This window comes from Mycteria americana, chromosome 6 (assembly GCF_035582795.1).
Source record: "Mycteria americana isolate JAX WOST 10 ecotype Jacksonville Zoo and Gardens chromosome 6, USCA_MyAme_1.0, whole genome shotgun sequence".
NCBI lineage: Eukaryota > Metazoa > Chordata > Aves > Ciconiiformes > Ciconiidae > Mycteria > Mycteria americana.
In genome coordinates, this window is record NC_134370.1 from 48,730,496 (window position 1) to 48,752,255 (window position 21,760).

Sequence of the window (21,760 nt, forward strand, 5' to 3'; positions counted from 1 at the left end):
TCCCATGAGGTGGGAACAAGGCAGGCGTTGTGCTGGGCTTTTTTCATCTCTCTCCGGTGGGAAAACATGGAGGAAAAGCAATGGGATTGCAAGCTGGGAAGTGCTTTCGCCCTCAGCATCCTGGGTAAGGGGATGTGGGGCCGGGCCATACATCAAATCATTTGTTAAACAGGGTCTGTTATGCATTAATTAATGCAGGCAGGTACCCAGCCCCAGAGAGAAGCCGCTTCCTAAGCCCCTCGGTGGGGATTTCTCCATCCCAACATATTAACAGTCCCAGGGACTTGGCTGATAGCTCCCTGTACAGCTGAGACCTGGCAAACTCACTCAATACTTCCCACAAATCAGCCTCCCCTGTGCTCTGGCTAGCAGAAATGAGTTTCCTCTTCCCTGCACAGAGATTGGGAGCGATTAAATATTTAAATGCAGAAGGATTTATTATATTGATCCTTTCCGGGAAGGCTCCGGGGAACAGTGAGCTTTAATTATCAGTTGGTGCTTTATTGTCAGCGATGGGCTGTCTGCATGCCCAGAGCCCTTGTTTGGTGGTCTTGACCCTTCCTCCTCCCATGGTTTGCTCTCCTCTGCAAACAGCCGAGGACGCAGGACCCTTCGGGGATGGTCCTGTATGTCACCATCATCCGCAAAGGGGGCTTCATCCCTCGCTGCGATGGATTGAGCTACGTGGCCTTGGAGGTGAGAGGCAGCCCTGGGAACAGGAGGTGGCAGGGGGGTTTTGCAGGGTCCAGGACAGACCTCGGCATCTCGACTCAGGGCGGATGCTGCTGCACATTCTCCTGCTCCGATGGCTGTTGATGCTGATTTAGGGCAGCTTGTTTCCCCCGTGCATTTGCTGACCCCTCACCACGGGCTCCCCACCTCCCAGGTGCTGCTGCGGGGGCTGTCGGCCCCCCTGGCCACCCCCCTCGGGGCCCTCGTTGCGGTGGCCAGAGTTGTGACCAACGTTCGGGAATACGAGTGAGTTATGGCCACGGGGGGCTGTTGGTGACATGGGTGGGGGGTGCTGGGCTTGGGACAACCTGAGCATCCCTGGTGCCATCGCCCTCTCCTGCGGTGCTTGGCTTGCCAGGAGCGGACACAACTCCGCATGTGCTGACTCTCCCTCTTTCCATCACCTCTCAGGCACCGCATGGAGAAGCATCCCATTGCCTGTCCCGGCATCAGCCCTGCCACCATCACGTTCCCGGACCCTGCTGCAGGAGCCTTCAGCATTGCCCGAGCTGCCAACCACGGCTGCCCGCAGGTACAAGGCCGAGTGCGTCTGCACGGATGCATGGGTCCGGCAGCATCCATCCCACTTGGGTACCGATGAGCATCCCTCCTTCGGCAGGGGAGCTGAGCACCCCGTGCAGGGAAAAGCTTTAGGGGCAAAGTGATGCTTTGAGCATCAAAGACACAGTCCCCACGTCCGCCTCGCCCTGCCTGCAGAAACCCACGGGCAGCTCCTCGTTTGTGCCTTTGTCCTTCGTTTTTCCCCCTGCTCTGCTCACGCCTCCAGCTTGAGTGCCGCCTCTTGAAGGCAGAGACCTTCTCCTCCCCGGGGCTCAAGTACCGCCGGGAGAGCTAGCGACGCACATCTTCAAAATAGCTGTTGCCAGGGAAACATATGCTTTCGGCACGCGGCATCATCAGAGAGCAGGAGGAGGGCCCCGCTTTTGTTCCTGAGCCCTGCCAAAAATTGCCAGGGAGGGAGAGGTAGGCGACTGGAGGGATGCTGGGGCAGGGAGGAGGTGTGATGGAGCAGCCGAGCCAGAAGCCAGCGTGAAGCTGCCACCCCTCAAAACCAGAGCTGCTCCATCCCTTCACCTCTGAAAAGTGCCAGCCGAAAGTGTGGCGAGGGCAGATGTCCAGTCGCCCGAAAAGATGGATCCAGCTGGTCCTGAACGCCGGTGGAGCACACGTTTCTCTGTCTCAGTCCTTCTCCCCCATGCATTGAATTTTGATCGTCTCAGAGAGAAACGCCCTGTATCAACACGTTCAGGGAGCCCATAAAATGTTACTTAGAGGAGGCCGGCCGAATGCCAAGTCACCCATGAGGTGGTGAATTATCATAAAAATTGCTAGTGCGTTTCATTCATTACAATAATAGTTGTTTTATTGCCCCCCCCCCCCCCCTGCCTCCCTGCATTGTTCTTTGCAAGTGAGAGGCAGGGGGAGCACCGGAGACCCTCTGCTTTGGGTCTGCACCCCCTTTGGGCCCCCCTGGGACCAGCACCCCGAGCCCCACCATGGCAACGGTTCCAGGGTACAGGCTGCCCCTGCTAGCTCCGGAGCAGATATTAGGAAAGAAACCCCCATGCACTTGCCCCCACTTTATCTTCCCCCCCCCATCTCTTTGCCTCAGGATGCAGCACCCCGAGGCTGCAGTTTCCCAGCTGGAGCAGGGATATTTCTCTCCTCTAAAGGCAGTCAAAATCCATTTCCTTCAGATTTATATGGATAAAAACACACACAAACCCCTGTGAACTTGTGGGACATGGGCACTGGGTGAGCCCAAGCCAAGCCCCCCAGCCCTGGCACAGGTGGCAGTGCCAGCGCAGAGCCGTGGGAGCCCAACGCAGGAGGACGAGTGATTAAACCCGGCCATCTGGCCTGCGTGCATGCTGCTGCCTCCTCCTCCTCCTCTCCGCGCCCACATGGCTCTGTCTGTCTTTGCACATCACGGAGGATGCTATCCCCAGGGATGCATGGACAGGGTGCCCTGGGGAGCTGCATAACCCCCATCCGCTCTCTCCCTCCATCTCCTGCCTCAGTTTCCCCACCTGTAGGATGTGGTTCCTTCCCGGGAACCCTGGAAGGAAATGTTGGGGGAAGGCTGGGAGGAGGAGGAGCATTACTGCTCCAGTTCCAGAGGTTAATGGTTTTCCCCGAGCAAACTCCTGGGCAGGCTAATCGGATTCGATAATTCTGCCAGCCCAGCGTGTCCTCTCGCCTGTCGGTTCCCATCAGCGTCTGCAGACAATGACGATTGGGTTCACCTTCAGCAGGGCACCCCTCTTACTTAGAGGGTTTTGGGGTTCCTGGGTAGTTAACCCTTCCCTGCCTGGCCAGAGCTCCTGGAGACCTGGTCTTCCTGGCCAGGAGTTAGCTGAGACCTGCACAGAACCGCCTGCAAGAGCATTGGGTGCTCTTCTTGGGTGCTCTCGTTGGGTCAACAGCCCCTTTCTCACCAAAAGGGATGGATTTGGACATGCTGGTGGCAATGGCTAATCCATGGGGTGGATAGGCACCAGGCTATGCTTCCTATAGAAAGCCATGCTCTGTCTGCCCTCCTGGCACAAAGCTCAAGCCTTCGTGGTGTTGGTCCTCTCTATGATAAATCCCCTTTTGAGCTATTTCCCTTGAGGACCCTCCAGTTTAACCCACTTATGTGGAGCTTCTTGCTCCCTTCTGGGGTCTGCACCCTCCAGACAGGCAGCCATGAGGACCAGGGGATGGCCCCATCCCTTGGGAAGGCAGGAGAGATGCTGTGGGCTTGGCCACCTCTGCCTCTGCTTGTGCCAATGACGCTGCCTTTGAAGCAGCCTTTGTACGGGAGACTAGCTGGGGTAGCCAAGGAGGATGAAGGCGTCTCCTTCCTCCTCCTCCTCCTCCCCCTCCTCCTCCCCATCCCCTTTGTTGTGTTTCTCCAGGTGGCCCTGGGCAGAGGCGGTTGTTGTGCCAAGACGTCTGCCCAGATCAGTGCATTGGCTCTGACGTCCCGGTGCAGAGCGTCCATCTGTCCCGCTGAGCCGGTGGGAGACAGCCCAGTCCTGGCGAGTGCTCTTGCCTCCTCCCCCAGCCCCCAAAATCAGGGGGGGAATTCGGGAACGTCATCTCCCATCCTTGTCCTGGTGAGAGGAGCCATGTGGGCCCAGGACCTCTGACAATTGGGGTCAAATTAACAATATGCTCCCACGTTTGACTTTTCCCTTCCCCGCTGAGTCTAAAACGGCACCGTCTTGCAGCGCCCTGTACAGGTTGATGCCAGGAAAATAACCAGAGGTGGCGTTTGGTGTTTTTTTAGGAGATTTTCCCCCCCAGATTGGGCTTTCTGAGGCTGATGAAACAGCCCTGTGGGCTGGGATGCAGGCTGGGAAAGGAGAGGAGCAGCTGGAGGGTGCTGAGCCAGATCTGGCTGCTGGGAGCTGCCCCAGCCCGTGCGGGTTTTCCCTAAGGACTAACAGGCACAGACTGGGCTTCCTGCAGTCAAAGCAAGCTGCATCCCAGCTAAAAATCCCAGCTAATGCTGGGGAGGCCCTGACAAATTCCCAGCTGAGAGAGCCAGCCTGGTGCTGAGCCAGCACTAACAGCACTGCCCAATGCAGCCCATCGTGGTGGTGTTTTCGGGCTCTGAAGCATCCCAGCCCTGCTCTCCCCTTGCTAACAGTCCCCAGGGCTGGGTAATGCACTGCTGCGGGTCTCCGAGGTGTGTAATGCCCATTAGCATCCCCAAACGTGAGCGGAGGGAGACACCCCCCCCCCCTTCTCTTCCTCCCACCCTCCCATAATGAAGCAGAAATGTGCTGATGCAGAAAAGCCGATCGGCATCTCAACCCCGCTGGGCGATGCTGGCCGAGGGGATGGAGTAACAGCATTAGAAAGGAGCCGCTGCCAATAATTTCTTGGTGCTGGACAGCCAGCGTTAAGGATGACCTTTGGAGAGCTGGCGGGGCTCTCCAAAGGCGAAGGGGAGCAGCTGCTGGCGGGGATGGACCGTTGCCATTTCCAACGACAGATCACGGCTCTGGGGATAAACATGTTGCCCGCTGTTTGATATCTATCAGGCGACCCAGACCTCACACTTGGGAAAGGGTTTTGTGACGATATACGGATCCCAAAAGCCTGCAAGCAGTATATCGTCGCAAAACCCTTTCCCAAGCAGGAGTGCTGGGGTGCCCAACAGGTATCAAAAGACTCACCCTGGAGTCAGCGCAGCTCATCCTCCAGGCTCTTCCCATCGTGTTTTTAAGCATGGGGTAGTTGGTCCACGTGCCGTTTTCCTCCTGCGGCTCTGCGAGGGGGAAGATGCTGGCAGGGGTTAGCCGGAGAGAAGCAGCCAAGCTCGAAGACCCAGTGAAAACCAGTTCAAGCAACTGGGATTCGGGGTTGCTTTTTGAGCCAGGAATGGGATGCAGCTGTACAGGTTGTGCTTTTCTTTACCCCCACCTCTCTTCTCCCTCCTCTCTGTCTGCTTATTTATCTCTAGAGAGAGAAGGTATCTGAAGGATAATTTTCCTGTTGTCTCCTAAGATGTCCCGACCAGCTGGGCCCCCAGAGCAGCCGACCTGGGACACCTCCTTCCTCTTCCAAGGCCGAGACGTCGCCACTATCTTCTCTGAAGACACCGCCCTGGCGATTGAATATTATCCGTACAAAGCCAGTGAGTTTGGAGACCCCACCGAGGATGCTCTCCCTCGTCCCTGGGTTTGGCTGGGGGCAGGTCCTGGGCTGTCGTGCCCCCAGCCAGCTGCTCTCGCCCCTTCCCCAGTGTGGGATGCTCCGGGCACTCTCGTTCCTGTGGGATACTCGGTGCTGCCCCTCACCAGCCGCGTTTTCCGGGAGCTGGCAGCACAGAGCGGCGGGATGCGTGTGGATGGCCTTGCCGTGCAGGTGAGCCGGGGCGTGCGGGGTGATGCTGGGCAGGGTGGGGTGGTGACGGTACCTATAGGTGATGGTACCTATAGCTGCTGGCATGGTGGGAGGGATCTCTGCGTCTAGGTGGGCAGCTTGGCACAGAGCTCCCAAGCTTCCTGCAGGAAGCCAGGGTCCCTGCTCTGAACCGCAGCCCTGGACCCCTGGGCGATGCCAAACCCACCAGAGCACTGGTAGAAACCCAGAGGCGAGTGCGTGCTGTGACCCTTCCTCTGCCTCCCCAGGGCATGGACCTCAAAACCACGTCTGGGGCCATCCCGACCGTGGAGCTCTGCCTGCAGCTCCTTCGATCGGAGGTGAGATGCTGGGGATGGTGAACCCCGAGGCAAGGCGGGATGGGGAGGGACACAGGGCAGGAGATGGCTCTTTAGAGCTGCCGCCCTCTCTCCAAACCTCTCAGGCAGGGATCAGCTGGGCTGGATCCAGGTTTTATCCCTTGTGCCTGTTGTCTCAGGGCTCTGGATTGCGCCGCCGGGCAGCTGGAAAAAGCAACATCATTCTTGCCCTTGCGCATCCATCGCTTTCCTAGGGCTGTTGGCATGTGCTCGTATTCCCAGGAAATCCCGGCTGGAGGCAGAGGGGCAGGCAGGGCACAGGCAGGGTATTTGGGAGAGGCTGTTCACCGTTTCTGTGCAGAGAAGGGCCAGGCTGGTTAACCACTGTGACAAACGTCCAGCTGTCTTCATCCTTCAGCACTTGTGATCCCCGAGGACGTCACAGCAGGGAGGGAATTTGGCTGCTTTTCCCGGGGAGGAGGGAACCCCACTTGCTCTTGGCTCCAGGGCCGGCCCTTGGGCAGGTTAGGATGCGGCCGTGAGCCCTATTGATCTAATTACTGCAGCCGCCAGTCTCCGCTCCCATCTGCAAAAAAAATTCCTAACCATAAAGTGAATGTGGGACAGGTCTGGATGCTGCGCTGGTGACTGCATCCCCCCCATCCCCGCGGGAGCCGTGGCGGGCCGGGGCTGGCTGTTGGGGGTCTTTGGAGTGATTGCCCAGGGGGGGTCAGCAAAAAGGGGTCTGCGTGTGATGAATTATTCACATGGGTGTCACTAAGTGCAGAATTAATCCTTTTGCTTCCAGCTGGCTGCTGCACTAAATTATCACTCGCAGTCATGCGGGAAAATGCTGCGGAATTCATTTAGCTGATTATTGTTTTGATCTGGGAGCTGTAATTTTTTTTCCTCCTCTTCCCGGGCCTCTCCCTTTCCCCCCCTCCAGCCCTGCCTTCCTTAATATATGTAAAAGCTGGGAGTAGAAACAAAAAACAGGAGAGCCAGAGCCGGCCTTGGGCTCCACGTCTGGTTAATTCATCCAGCAGCAGCCCGGGCAGACGGACCTGGAGCGATGCAAATCAATGAGCGAGCTGCTACTGAGCAGGATGAGGGCAGGTTCAACTCCTCCCAGCTTTGCTGAGGCCCTCGTTTCTTTCCTGGAGGTCAGGATTTTCTGAGGAAGATGCCCCAGCCAGCTAACTGTGATCCCCAGCACCCTGAAACCACAGCCCGGCGGGCAGGGGAGATGCTGCCATGGTTGCAGGGGCAGAGACTCTCTTCTCCTCCTTTGGGCAGCCTCAGGCTTCAAGGGATGCTTGAAGGCTGGATTTCCAAGTCCTCAGCTCATGGATTAGTCCTGAGCTCGGCTTTGGGACAGCAAGAAGTGGCCAAACAGGAGCCAAGAGACAAAGACAGTCAATACAGGACCCGTACTGACCCAGCAAGGTGTTGGGGCAACCTCCGTACCAGGGTTGTTTTTGGGGTGTGAGGAGCTGCAGCATCCCTGCCAGTTCTTGGGGTGTGAGGAGCCCCAGCATCCCTGCCCATCCTGCGCCATGCTCTCTCGCCCCACAGCTCTCCTCAGCCAGATGGCAAAGGAGAACAGACTCATCAAGCTTGTCTCGTTTCTTTTCTTATTTTTTTTATTTTAATGTAGAGAGCTGAAAATGCATAACCTAGATTGGCTGGGCTTTTTATAACAAGCAGCAGCTAAATAAACCCTGGGCCATCTGTACTCCCCGGCACACTCGGAGCCGGGCGTAAATCCCAGCAGCTCCATGGCCTCTGCAGGGATTTCACCAACTCCTACCAGGGGTCTGAATGCTCCCAAGCTTGGCTTCGGATGCTCACATCGACCCTCCGTGCTGGGAAAATGTCCTCAGCGCCAGGGTTTTCTAGGGATAGGGGGCTCCCCGTAAACAGAACTCATCCCCCAGTATTTCTGCAGGGTCTCAAAACCTTGCTACATTTGTAATAGCCACAGGGAAAGGGTTTGGAGCAGCTACTTTATTAAAAGCTAAGAGCCCTGACACCAGGGATGAGCAAACAGGAGTCGTGTTATCCCAGGGAAAGGGCAGCTCTGGGTTGCCGCTCCCCACCCCAGTAAAGGCACCGAGACCCCCGGGTTTGCCCCCACCCAGCCTGTTTCCCCCCTGCCTTCATCCCCCTGCACTCTCTCTTTGGAGCCCAAACAAGAACAAAAGACTTTGATCATCTCAGGGAGACAAAGAAATCAAAGACTTCAGCAAAATGCTGTTGTTTTAGCAAATTAATAGCTGTCGCTGAAAAACTGTTTCAGGGTCAAAACCTGCAGCCGACTTCATCCACCTCTGTGCTGGCTTGTGGCTCAAGGCAGGGGTCCTGTTTTCCCTTCGTTCTTCTTTGTCCACCCCAAATTTGGTGTCTCGCCCAGGAAAGATGAGTTCGACTATGCAGCAGCCAGTGGCACACCCATGTGCAGGGTCAGCAGGATGCGGTCCCCAATGCGCCCGGGGGGATGCTGAGCCCCATCCAAGGGCTGGAAAGTACACACCGGGGGCACCTTTATTCCTAAGGGATTTATTCCTTGCCCCTGATTATTAACCAGCCCTCTTTTACGCTTCGTTTTGGCATGACCCCACCTTGCTCAGCACATTAACTTGTCACTTGGGACCTTCGGGGTCACCTCAAGCCTCTGCCGCCCACTTTGCTGAGTGCCCTTGGTCATGTCACCCAAGATGGGGTCTGGAGATGCGCTGGCATGCGGTGACAGCCTCTGAAAAAAAGGGAAAAGCTAGTGCTGTTTTTTTCCAGGCAAGGAAAAAAAATCAACAGGCTGGCTATATCATTGCTTAAACAGCCTTAATTTATGTAATTGCTGCCATTTAAAACCAGAAGCAGATCAGCACCTGGTGTAAATTGTCACAGCGCTGGGGTGTAAATTGTCATGGTGCCAGCTTGACGATCAAACCCCTTTTGGGCTTGCAAAAAAAAACGGGTTTACAATTGGTTGGGAAGGTGGAATCTCCATGCGTTTCCCATTATTTCAGCCTGTCTGGCCAGGTTTGTCTTCCATGAGCACCGAAATTGGGTTTTTATCCCCAAACCACATTGCAGGAGATGCCGAAGCTGGTGAAAGGCTTGTCTGGGGGGAGCATCGCCCTTCCCTGCTGAGCATCTTCTCTCGGTGAGCTGGCTGAGGGCTTTCGGCACAGCAAAACGGCTGGCAGCTGAGCTCCTGCTTGCCAGCTCTTGACTGACACCTGTCCATCAAACTTATCACCCATTCCCCTTATCACATGGCGGATTACAAGAGGCTTTAAGGCATTGCTGCCAGCCCGGAGCATCGTTAGCCGGGTAGAGCAGAGCCAGCGAGGAACAAAAAAAAAAAAAAGCAGGGAATGTCTTTGTTAAGGAGAATTTGTTGGTTTCCGCCTGCCGGTCCCAGGGGAGCGTTCAGGGCAGCGCTAATTGAATTAAGAGCAGTGTGCTCCGTCGAGCAGCTCTCGGGTGGGCAATGGTGGCGGGGCCGGGCTGGCCATCGCTCCGGCGCAGCGGGCAGCAGCTGTATGGTGGCCCCGGTAATTGCAAACAGAGCCTGAACTGTTGCATTTTGCATGATGCCAGTCCCTGGGGAGGAGGGAGAGTGGCGGGGCGGAGGGCATCTTCACCCCGGCTTTGATGCTGGAGAAGCTTGGTTGAGGTTGGGGCCAGAGGCGTAATGAAATGCGGCGGCACAGGGGACGATGATGCTGATCGTGTTAATGAGGCAGCGATGGGGAAGGGCACGGGGACGCCTCCGGACACCTCCTCATCACGGGGAGGGAGGATGCTCGCCGCCCTCGTTAGCCGCCCTAACGAGGCGAGGCCAGGCGCAGGCACGGAGTAATACCCAGCGAGGGCCACTTCGCCGCTGCCCATGCCCGCAGCCAATTTGGAGAGGGCGCCCAGCCTGATTGCTCAGCCAGCGAAGCAAAGAGAGCATCTGCGAGGTGGGGAGGTGGCCGGGAGCTGAGGATTTGCCAGGTCACGGTCGCTGGCTCTCAGGTGGTGAAATAGGTGGGTGCCAGGATGCCATGCCTTGATGCAAGGATCCCAGTGGCAAGGCAGGTCCCCATCACCCAAACCTGCCCCAGTACTGGGAGCCGGGATGGCCAGGACAAGGCGAGGGTCCCTGTCCGTGACCTTCCCATCGCAGGCAGCGGCGAGGAGTGTGCAGACTCCATCGTTTATTCCATTAGATCCGACTTCCCCCTCTAACCGGATTAGAGGGGAGTCTATAAAAGCCAGGCTGGCGGGAGGAGAGCGGGGTGTGCAGAGCCGGGTCTGGGAAATGAGGGGCAGGGAAATCACATTACTGCTGCCAGCAGCGTCTGGGAGGGGGTCTGGCGGGGGCTGCCGGCGTGCCTTATCCAGCAGGCCCCAAAGCCAGGGGCAGTGCCAGGCGGCAAAGTGGCTTTTAGCATCCCTTTGCACCCACGGGACCCGGGTACTCACCTCCTGCCTGCCTGGGGAAGCGAGGAGATGGGCTGAGCTGGGCACGGACCTGCTATTTCCACCAACACGGGCTTCAGTGCGAAGGACTGCCTCCTCCTCCTCTTCCTCCTCTTCCTCCTTGCCTTGTTGGTCCAGCACTGGTTCACCCCAGGGATCCCCTCTCTGCCCAAAGCTCCCCTTGTTGCACCTTGCAAAGATCAGATGAGTGTGGCCAACCCACAGCTCTTGCCCATCACACCGGTCCTGGTGGCATACTGGGGACGTGGATGTGGGCCAGGGGACATGCAGCGGGGGCATGTCACCCTGTCACCGCATCCATCCATCCCACAGACCATCGCCTCTCCCTCCCCAGAGACCGGCGGCATTCCTGACCCCGTCGGGCAGCGATGCCCTCCCCAGCCTGGACCCTGCCGTCGCTGGCACGCTCAAGAGGGATGAAGAGCTGCGGGCAGCCCCCATGCACCCATTTTATTGCCAGGTAAGAACCCATGAGAGCAGCCGGTGATGCCACACCAACACCCTGCCCGCGGCATCGCCCTGCCAGCCGCCGTGAAGGTGTGCACCCCGCCTCGTAACGGTGAAAAACCGGCATAAATCCCAAATGTTAATCTCTCTTCCAATGTATGCATTGCTGGGAGCAGTGAGTTTTATCTGTAGCCTGGTTGTACTAATAATTTCTTGTGTTGTGCCCATGGAGGAGACTTTCCATCCGTGCCTGCACCCCTGGTCCCCGGCTGTTTCAGGGTGGCACAGGGGCTGGAGGGGGGACACCATCCCATCACCTTGCGGGGGCAGCACTCGCCGGAGCAGCCTGGATGCACCAGCTTCGATCTGATTGCTCAATCCCAAATCCATTTAGCAAATTCTCTCCTATTACTGCTGCATTATGTTGGAGACCTCAGGCACCTCCAGCTCATACCTTTTGGCTCCAGGAAAAAAAAAGGCAGCTGCTCTCCTTCTCCAGCTCTTTGTATTGATAAATGGAGCCCTTGGATGAATTCAAACCCAGCCCTCATGGTCCTAATACCTTCCTGTACTTTAAGCCATCTGGCTTTAAAAATAACAGGTCGTTAAACCTCAGTTCTGCTTATTAAATAGCTGGGAGGGAGGAGGTGGAGGGGCCCTGTGCTGCCCAAACGCCAGCTCTTTCCCCACCAGCGGCTGCCCAAACCCCACCTTCAACCCAATCCCGCTCCCTGTGTTTCAGGCTGCAAAGCAGGAAGAAAATTAGCAATAAAAAAACACCATAAAAATACAGAAAAGCTATTTTTTTTTCCTCCAGCTGTTTTAATTCCTCCAATCCACTGAGCTTTATTGCTTCCTTTTCTGTGGCCGCGGTGGCTGCTTTATGCCCAGCCTAATAGAAACCCATAATGGGGTGTGTGGAGGCGAGTACCACGGCACAGCTTAAATGCGATGAGGATGCAAGGTCCAAAATTGATGCACCAAATTGCCCTGGGGCTCCAGAGAAGCTGTGGCACCTTCAGACCTGCACAGGATCCGGCCCTGGCATAACTACCTGGTCCGTGCTATGCATTTTCACCTCCAGCTTTGCCATTTGCTTACGCCAATGCCCCGAGCAGCCTCAAATCCAGCCTGCTGTATCCTCACAAGATCATCCTTGTGTTGGTAAAGCAAGGGAGGGTGGGAAGTGGTTTCAAGGATGCTTCCGGCGGGACAATGGGAGCTAGGGAGGACAGAAAGGGTTTGCACAAGCACTGGGCACACCCTGCCCTGCCCTTTTGCTGGCTAAAAATACTAGAAAGCACTGCTGGTGGGATTATTTTTTCCCCCCAACCTTTGACAGTCGTTTTCTTTCTTTTTTGCTTTTTTTCTTCCCCCTAAAGTGCAAATTATTTTCACTCCGCTTGCATTGCAACGCGGGGGAATTGTTTGGAAAGCCCTAGAAAGCCCATCTCCTGACAGCCCTGGGAATCAGGGCTGACACCCTACTAATGGAGCGTGTGTGCGGGAGGGAGCTGGGACATGACAGCCCACGCCCGGCAGCAGGGTCTGGGGGGGTCTGGGGGGGACCACTTGGCTGATCACAGCCCTGTCACTTCTTCCCACTCTGCTCTGGCTGATCAAACCCGGATCCCCATCCCTACCCTGCGGCTTTTGAGGTCCTGCTCCGGATCTGCTCATTAATGCCTTCATTAAAGGGGAGGGGTGCGAGGAAAACAAAGCGATGAGGAATATTATCGGCGATGGGGTAACCCTTCCCTGCCCTGGTCCCACAGAGGCAGAAAAGCCTCCATGCAGGTTTGTGCTGGGACATTAAACCCCCCCTTGGGCTTACCAAGGTTTGAGTCTGATTTCTGAGGGACGAGATATCTGACCTTAGGCTGAGGTTTACACTGGGCTCAGCCTAACCGTGTTTTTCTACCCTTCTGCCCTCTCGCTGAATAGATTTGCGCCTCTCTTACCAGTCGATGAATAATTTACAAGCAGCACTTAATGATTAGGGGGGCGTTTTCTCCAATCTCTTCAAACATTTTCTTCTTCTTCAAGCCTTTCTTTCCCTACTCCCATCACCCATATTTCCCTGACCTGTCGACGCTGGGGGTTTTACAAATCAAAGGGCCTCTTGTGGGGCTGGGAGAAGTAAATATAATTTTTTTTTTCCTTGCTGGCATTTTTTTTCCCAGCATTGCATGTGTGCCATCAGCTCCATCACATAAAATGAGAGCCCAGATGTGCAGATTGTCCCCCAAAACACACCATGACGTGATAGAACAGGCAGCAGTGATGGGGGCAGGATTTCTTGCTTGCCAGCAGCATTGGGGCCCCTTTGCTGGACCCATTTCTAGCTGCTGGGTGACCTCTAAGGAAGACAGGGGCTCCTGCACCTGCTGAGTGGGGTCATCTGCCTCAGCGAGCTGGCAGGGGACCCCCAGGACTGTGTGACACTGTTGAGCCCAGCAGTTCCTTGGGGCTGGTGCCTGCAAAGGTGGCCCACTGGCAAGCAGAGAGGGGGATGCAAGGGGGATGTGAAGGATGAGGGTGCTGTGAGGAGAGAAGATGCTGCAAGGGGAGAGGGTGCTGCAAGGGGAGAGGGTGCTGCAAAGGAAGAGGGTCCTGCAAGGGGTGGAGATGCTGCAAGGGATGAAGATGCTTGCAAGGGCTGAGGGTGCTGCAAGGGGTGAAAGTGCTGCGAGGGGTGGAGGTGCTGTGAGGGGTGAAGGTGCTGTGAGGGGTGAAGGTGCTGTGAGGGGTGGAGGTGCTGTGAGGGGTGGAGGTGCTGCGAGGGGTGAAGGTGCTGCGAGGGGTGGAGGTGCTGCGAGGGGTGAAGGTGCTGCAAGGGCCGAGGGTGCTGCAAGGGGAGAGGGTGCTGCGGGGGGAGAGGGGAATGCGAGGGGAGAGGGGAATGCGAAGGATGAGGATGCTGCAAGGGAAAAGGAAGGTGCACAGGGAGAAGATGTTGCAAGGGGTGAAGATGCTGCAAGGGCCGAGGGTATTGCAAGGGGAGAGGGTGCTGCGAGGGGAAAGAAAAGGTGCTGCGAGGGGAGAGGGGGATGTGAAGGGAGAGGGGGATGTGAAGGTGGAGGATGCTGCAGGGGAAAAGGAAGCTGCAGGGACAAGGGTGCTGCGGGGGCCGAGGGTGCTGCGGGGGCCGAGGGTGCTGCAGGGGCGAGGGTGCTGCAAGGCAGAGGCGGCCGCAAGGGCCGAGGACGCTGCGGCCCCTCTCCCCCGCACGCCCGGGCTGCGGGCGGCCCCGAGTGCGGCTGCAGCCCCACCTAGCGCCAGCCCCGCCGCCCTGCCGGGCCCCGCCGGCGCAGCCCGCGCTTCGGGCCGGGGCCGCCGCAGCAGGGGCACTCCCGCCCGCCCGGGGCAGCTGCTGCTCTTCCCAGGGCTGGGAGAGCCCGGGATGCAGGCAGGAGTGGTTGCAAGGCTGGGATGAGGATGCTCCGCTCTGCCCTGGCCCCGGGCGAGGCTCGGTTAGGTTTGCCAGAGGGCTGGACACCCATGGGTGCCCGAGCACCCACTGGCACCAGGCTCAGCACGTGTCGGGCTGGGTGGGTAAGGGTGCGTTTCCCCAGCACGCCCGTTATGCAGGATTAAGCCAATTAATAGAAGAGGCCCGTAAATCAGCTCATGTGACCCCAGATGATATTTATGCCCGTCTTACTTCTCAAGGAGATTAAGGATTCAGCAATTTGCTCCCCTTTTATTTAATTAGCATTTTGCCGTGCTGCTGCTGAACCTGGTGCACGAAGATGCTGTGCTGAGGGTGGGTCCTCTGGTGTCCCCCTGCGTGACACTGGGGCATGGATGGGGGGACCCACAGCCAGCAGGCGTAAGGTGGGGAGAGGCTCTTGGTGGGATTTAGGGCATGGCAGAAGCCTCTCAGCCACCCCAAACCTGGCTGCAATATTCCCAGTCTCTGCTTCTAGTCCGGCTGGGCTGGGGGAGAGTAAAAGCAGCTGGAAATGCTGGTTTCTTGGGTGCAAGATGAGGCAAGGTGGGATGGCGAGGAGGGGGACAGAGGGATGTGGCTTTTGCAGGGAAGCGGAGTGTGCTGGAGGGGCAGGGGGAGGCTGGGAGTGGGTTGAGGGGTTTGCAAGTGGTCTGAGTACCACAGTTACATTGCGTGAGGGGTTTTTTTGTGATCCAGGCTACCGGCAGGGCTAGGAAATGGGTTGGGCTTGGTGGGTTTTGCATGTGCTTCTCCTGCTTGGGTCTGGGTGGCCGTGAATGTGGCTGCAGCAGGTATGGACCGGGGACCCCAGCAGTGAGCCAGAGCAGGGGAAAAAGAGAAAACTGGCTCCAAAATACCATTTTTTGTGTGTTTGGGGGTGCGTGTGTTGGCATGTGTGCACCCTTGTGTGTCCTGCTCCAACCCAGTCCTGGCAGCACTACTAAACCCTCAGTGAACATAGCACAGAACGGCTCACCCATCCTCGTTTAGTGACTTCTCCAGCCTTTCCCAGTGCTAATTAATGCAGGATGGGGCCCGATGGCCGGGGCAGATGCTCAGGGTGGGGGGTGTTCAGGGTCGTGGGTGCTCAGGGCAGCAGATGCTGCACAACGCTGGGTGCTCTCAGCGCGGTGGCTTGGGGTGTTGATGGATTTATGCTTGCTGCTGAAATGCAAGGGGCGTTTTATCAGCAAATCGCGTCAATACATAAGCAAACATGAAAATGGATGGCCACAGCGCCGGCAATAAACCGCCTGCCAGGCCAAGGGCAAGTCACGGCAGCGCCTGTCACCAGGGGCGATGGGGATGCTTGGGTTTTACCCCTCTGCAGCCACTTATTTTTCAAAGCTCAGGGGATGCAAATGCTTTGAGGGCACTTAAAAAATGTGGGGCTAGGGGCGGGTATTCAACTCGCGTCCCATGCACACATTTTAAAAGGTATGCTTGGAGAACAGACTCTTCAGGCAGCTGCCAAGTGCTACCAAGTTTCCCACTGGTACTGGGTTTTTTGGTGATATTTCTCCACTTCTTCACATCTCCAGCTGCTGGAAACATGTTTATCTTAAGAACAGATGAGGATGTTTTCCTAGGAGGAAAAAAAACTGCAAAGAACCAGCGGGAACCCAGGGTAACAGTCGTAACCTATTGCCCTCATTTTTTGATCTCCAGAGGGGGCTTTTTTAGGTCTGGCCCCAGTTTGTGGTCATGGGTGAGCAGCAGCACTGGGGGATGCTCTGACCCATGCTGGGAGGAGAGATCCATCCTGGGAGGCTCTGCTGACCTCCCCTTCCTCCCTTTCCCTCTGGTCACCATGAGCAGCAGGACATCACTTGGGGATATCACTTGGGGACATCACTCTGGCTGTCCCCATCCTTCCCAAAAGCAGCCCTGTGCAGCGGGATGGGGGGAAAAAATTGTTTTTCAGGAGCCAGGAGCTGACTCAGCTGGAGTTTGCTCTCAAAAGTCATCCCACTTCTTCCTAGCTGCCGATTTTTTTTTCTTTTTTTTTTTTTTTTTTCTTTTTCTTTGAGCAAAATAAACCGGCAGCGACTCACAGAGGAATGACAGTCCCTGCTGGTGGCACGACTGCTTTCTTGAGCCTTATCTTGAAGAAGCAGGCAGGCGGATGGGAGCCCAAGGAGCAGTCGTCTCTACACCGAGCATCTTGCCTCCCCAAGTTACCCAGTGTAATCCAGAGGCTTTTATTTCCTTGTTTGACACGATATCAGCAGCCAGCAGCTGGGCCCAGAGCTGGCTAGTGATGGTAATCACCCGTCCTAAAATCATCGTCCTGGCTGGGAAGGTAGCAGGAGATGTGGTGTCTCTGTTAAATCGAACTCAGCTCAGATTAAGCGCTTTTCAATGCAATCCAATTAACTCTTAAATTGAATTGTAATGCTTTGGCTAATATACCCACCCCCAGCACGGCTCCCCCCCTAGCCCCAGTGCATGGGAAGGGAGTTCAGCCTTAGTTTAATCAGATAAAACCCTGCTTATGTGCTGCCTTTCGCCGGCTGGTGTATGCTGCCAAGGCGCGCGGGAAGTGGCCGGGCTGAAAATCTCCGTATTTCCCCTGGGGGACCTGCAAATCCCTCGGGGGTTGGGGTTCCCCAGGGAAGTGCTTTGATTTTGGAAGTAGAGGGGAAAAAAAAAACCCGGTTGCCCCACTGATCCACCCACCCAGATGTTGTCCTGAGAATGGGTTTGGCTAGCGGTGTGTCCCCAGGGAGGGGCTGGGGGTGTCGGGGACCTGACATCCCCCCCCAGCCCCATCCAGTACCCTTGTCCCAGGGGGATGGGTAAGGTTGATGGGGGCATCGGGCAAAGCAAATGAAGGCGTCATTATCTCCTGATGGTTTCATAAGCTTTTGTTTCAGAAAAGAGGAAAAAAATGGGATTTTTTTCCCTCTGATCTTCCTAAGCTGCTGCAGCAATTTTTTTCCTCAGATATGTAAATCTGAGCTTATCCCATCTTCATAACAGTTAAGGAATTGGGCTTAATACTCATCCAGGGACGTGTTATTTGTTGGGCTGGAGGGAGATTGTGTTGCAGAAGAGGCTGGTGTGTTGCCAGGAACTCAAATGCCTCCGTGTTCACAAGTGAAATGAGCTGGCCTGTCCTCAGCCTCTCTCCGGGGTGCATTGCTGTCCCCTCCCCAGCCAGGGACAGGGTCAGGCGATGCCATGCAGATGCAGAATCCTCTGGCACACCCTATTTTTGGCCACTTTTGGACCTTCCTGCTTCCCACGGAGGTTTATTGCTAGCCCCTCTCCCCTCACTTTGCTCTGTGCTGCTCCATCTGGAGGTGAATTGATTCCAGCAGTCAAAGCTAATCGGATACATCAAAGTGTCTCGGAGCAATTTGTTAAGTAAATAAAAAAAAAACCTTGCCCTAAGCAAATACAGGAAGGAGCGGGGTGGCTCGGCAGGGTGGATGAAAGGCTCTAAAGGGAGGGGAAGCTTCAGAGGCTTGGAAATGATGGGGGGAAAAAATTAAAAAATAAATTGCGAGTGCCAGGAGTTTCAAAGCACCCATCATTTCAGACGTGGATTCCCAGCCTTTCATTCCGGACACCTGTGGGAAGGAGAGAGGCAGTTATCTCCGGGTGGATTTGAGATAGGAGGTGGAGGGGGAAATGTGTTCAGATACCCTTAACTCTGCCCCCGTCCCCAGAGGCAGCGCGGAGGTGATGCTGCAACAAGCTCAGGCAGAAATACGGGACGGTGGGTGTCTGAGCAGTGTTAGGCCAGGACTAAAGGCTGGGGATGGTTTTCTAGCCTCTGCAGGTATTGTCGGAGCCTAGAAAAGCCAGCACCTTCAAGCGCAGCGCCTTCCAGCACAGGCAGGGAAAGCAGCTGCCCAGCCCTGGCAGGCCAAGTGCAGTCCTGTGCATTATTGATGGAGCAGATAATTGCACGCTTCCCAACGGCTCTTTGATGAAAAATTGATGGCATGGGACAAGGTAGCGAGGGGCTCCATCGACTTACACCGGTCTCTTTGTTTCTTAACAAACACCGAAGGAGAGGTGGATGTGGCATGCCGCAGCGGGTGGGAAACAGAAGAGCCTCTGTGGGTACCCTGAAAGGGGGACAGGACTGGGAGACCGGTTGGGGCAGGGCATCTCTTGCTTTAAAATGCTATAAAGTCAATCTTGGGATGAAAGTGGCTTTATTCAGCAAATTATTCTCTGCTCAGGATCAGGCCAAACCCCAAGGCAGAGCTAAAGCCCGATGCTGCCCAGCATCTCTAAGACATGGGTCCTCAGAAGTTAATTGAGCGTTTGAAACATCAGAGGAGCGTGCTGGGAGGGGAGAGCATTTCCATTCCTGCATCCAAGGCATGGAAATGAGGTGCTGCCGCTGCCAGACCCACCCAGCTGCGCTGGGATCCGGCAGTGGCTGCCACCGAGTCACCTCCTTGGGTCTGCGCTGCTGGGAGCAGGAGATAAGGCAACAGCAGCCGAAACCCGGCTGGGGATGGGGAGGGAGGGCTGGGGGCAGTGAGGGGCTGGTGTCTCAAAGGGAGTGCTTGCAGGCGGGCAGCACAGCAGGCAGGCGCTGCCTGCCGCCCCCGATGGCTTTGGAAGCGGCCATAGGACACCAATGGGACATGCGATGGCTGGAGGGATGCTGAAGGGGAAGAGATGCAGCTGACCGGGGCAAGGAGGAGTAGAGCCAGCTGCCTGCACCTGCCTGCACCTGGAATGCACCTGGAATGCACCCATCAGGGTGCAGCCGGGTGATTTTAGGTGCTGAGCTGCAGCAGGGAGGAGTTGCTAAGAGGAGGGTTGTGTTGTAGCAACAGCTGCCGGCGCGCCAGGCTGCCGGGAGCCCCCGGCGCCACCTAAATCCCTTTGCCAGCAGAACGGGCCTGGGAAAAACAGCTTTTCCTCATGTTGCAACAACCCGGCATAGCCGTAAGTCCACCGGCCAGCAGCTTGGGTGGCGGCGTGGGGCCAGGATGTTTGCCCGGGGGTGGCCGGGCCGCTGGGGAGTTTGTTTGGGGCAGGCAGAACCTGGCAACCCGGCGGCGGGCAGGGCTGGCTGCTGGGAGCAGGGTGCCGGGGGGAGCGGAGCACCCCAGGAGCGGGGATGATGCTGTACTACAGACCCTTCTCCTCCACTGTGAGTGCCAGGGGGTGGTGGGTGCGGATGGGGACATCACCCTGTTGCTGGTGTCACCAACGGGAGCTGAGGACCCAGAGGTCCCTGTTACAGGGACAGCAGCCGGCTGGGGTTGCTTTCAGTCATAGCCAGATTTCCTCCCAAGGGTGCATGGCTCAACGGTCCAGCCGTGAGATGATGCTCAAAGCCAGGTGTTTTTAAGTGTCCCCATCCTCAGGAGAAGGTCTTCCAGCCCTGTGGCCACACCATGTTGCATCCAAGTCCCAAAGGGGGATGCTTGAAGCATCGCAGCCAGCGATGCCAGAGGGTTTTGGGGCAGGTCTGGATCCTGACCCCAAAGCAATGACGGCAAAGGTGTTTTGCTCCAGGTGAAAGCCAGGAGAGCTGCTCCCAGCTGTGGGGAAGGGGCTGAAGGAGCTTGCTGGTCTTCTCTGAGGGCTTTCCCGAGCCTGCTCCTCATCCTCACCCTCCACTCTGATGTCTCCTGCCAGCTCCAGCAAGACGATGTGTCCCTCCCAGAGGCTGACGCTGTGGCCTGCATCCTGCCCGGAAAGCCGCTGTTCCCGTGTGGGACAGGGGTGCCATCGGAGGAGCAGAGGTACAGGGCACATGCCTGTTTTGCAGCCCGCTCTTGGCTCCTTATTCTCATCCTCCTTGGGGTGGTTTCCTCCTTCCTCCATTCTCCCCATGTTTTCCCCAGCAGCTTCTCCTCCTGCCCCATCACTGCCAATCTTCCTCCTCATCTCCTCCAGGCTCCCACCCTCCCTGCACCCCCATCCCCACCAGCGCTTCCCTTGCCCCCTGGCACCCTGAATAGGCTCCTGTCTCCTATGGAGGGTTCCCCAGCCAAGGCTTTGCTGGTGTTTCACTCTGGTGGGAGCAGCTGGCCAAGGGTGTCCCCCTACTTTCTGCTCCATAGGTCCCAGGAGATCATCGGGGACCACCAGGAGCCAGTGAGTGCCGGGGTGGCCGGAGGAGCGGGGGGCAATGTGGGCACCAGGGGGGACAGCATTGTCCCCGAGGTGGGTCCTGGCTCCCGTGGGGACCAAAGCCAGGCTGCTGTTGGCTCTATGCTGCCGGTGAGTGAAGGTCTCGTGGAGAGGCAGTCCTTGCATTTATCTTGCATATGAACGAAGTCCTGGATAAACAGCTCTCGGGCAGATGGGGAGGAAGGAGCTGAGCCTCTGGCAGCACCTGCTCCCTGCTTCCCCCCCTTCCCCAAGGCTGCGTGATGCTGCTGCACCCCCTCCTCGTGCCCTGTCCCTCCCCGCCAAGGCCGTTCCCAAGGCTGGGAGCGGGGGGCCGGGGGAGCTGGAGGCAGGCGGCTCCCCCCAGCCAAGGTCCCCGCTGCCAGAATCCTTTCCGCAGCCCAGTGTGGCCGGGAGGGATTCTGGAGGGTCAGCCCAGAAGATGCAAACCCTCAGGGAATTATTTCCCCCCAGCATCACCTCGCAAGACATTCCCCAGCCGCATGGGTGCTAAAAAACCCTCAGGCTCATCCGTATAAAACATTCATCCCTCCGTTATTCTTCACCACCTCCCTTCTTCTAAAGACCTGCAAAGCCCCTTAAGTCTCGGAGCTTGAGGCTGACCCCCAACTCTGACGCTGCTCCACCCCACGTCCTTGCGAGAGTTGTTTTCCCACCAAGGCGGTGGTAGGAAGAAATGGGGAAATGGAGGGGGTGTGTCTGCGGGGTGGAGGGAGAGGTGGCCAGGTGGAGAAGAGAAGGTTTGGAGGGACAGGATGATGGATTTGGACAAAGGACAGGATGAGGATTTGGAAGGAGAAGGATGGATGGCTACAGAAGAGAAGGATAGATGGCTGGAGAAGGATGGTTGGAGAAGGATGAATGGGGAATAGAAGGATGGATGGTTAGAAAGGATGGTTGGAGAAGGGTGGATGGATGGGGAAGAGAAGGATAGATGGCTGCAAGAGGAGGGGAAAACCTGGATGTTTCTTAGCTCCTCCGTGGTGGGTCTAACCCTCAAGACAAATATCCTCAGCTGAGCTCTTGGGGCCGGGGAAAGCCCAGGCTGGCAGCGGGGTGCCAGCAGCTCTGCTCTGGGCTGGCAGGAGGCAAGCAGCTACCGCCTGGCACTGAAGCAGATGGCGGGGGACCTCCTGTCCCTGCGCCAGCACGTCGCCAGCCTGGAGGTGGAGAACAGGCACCTGCGGCGCAGCCTGGCCTCACAGGAGGAGCTGGGCCACGCTCTGCTTGCCGACGCGGACCTGGACGTCATGACCCGGGAGGAGCTGATGGACAGGCTTGGTGCGTGATGGGAAAGGAGGGGGGCGGAATTAGGGGACCC

General features: G+C 56.9%; 1 protein-coding gene across 1 annotated transcript in view; it reads left to right on the forward strand.

Annotated features, from left to right (window-relative positions):
• The window catches only part of CCDC33 (coiled-coil domain containing 33), a 45,855-nt gene that overhangs the window by 21,671 nt on the left and 2,424 nt on the right, over nucleotides 1-21,760 (forward strand). The window contains exons 10-19 of the mRNA XM_075506620.1: nucleotides 595-696; nucleotides 887-978; nucleotides 1,144-1,264; nucleotides 5,254-5,383; nucleotides 5,492-5,613; nucleotides 5,880-5,951; nucleotides 10,759-10,884; nucleotides 19,942-20,048; nucleotides 20,370-20,529; nucleotides 21,525-21,720. Of these exons, the coding sequence (XP_075362735.1) occupies nucleotides 595-696; nucleotides 887-978; nucleotides 1,144-1,264; nucleotides 5,254-5,383; nucleotides 5,492-5,613; nucleotides 5,880-5,951; nucleotides 10,759-10,884; nucleotides 19,942-20,048; nucleotides 20,370-20,529; nucleotides 21,525-21,720 (1,228 nt within the window). The remainder of the gene's footprint in view (nucleotides 1-594; nucleotides 697-886; nucleotides 979-1,143; nucleotides 1,265-5,253; nucleotides 5,384-5,491; nucleotides 5,614-5,879; nucleotides 5,952-10,758; nucleotides 10,885-19,941; nucleotides 20,049-20,369; nucleotides 20,530-21,524; nucleotides 21,721-21,760) is intronic.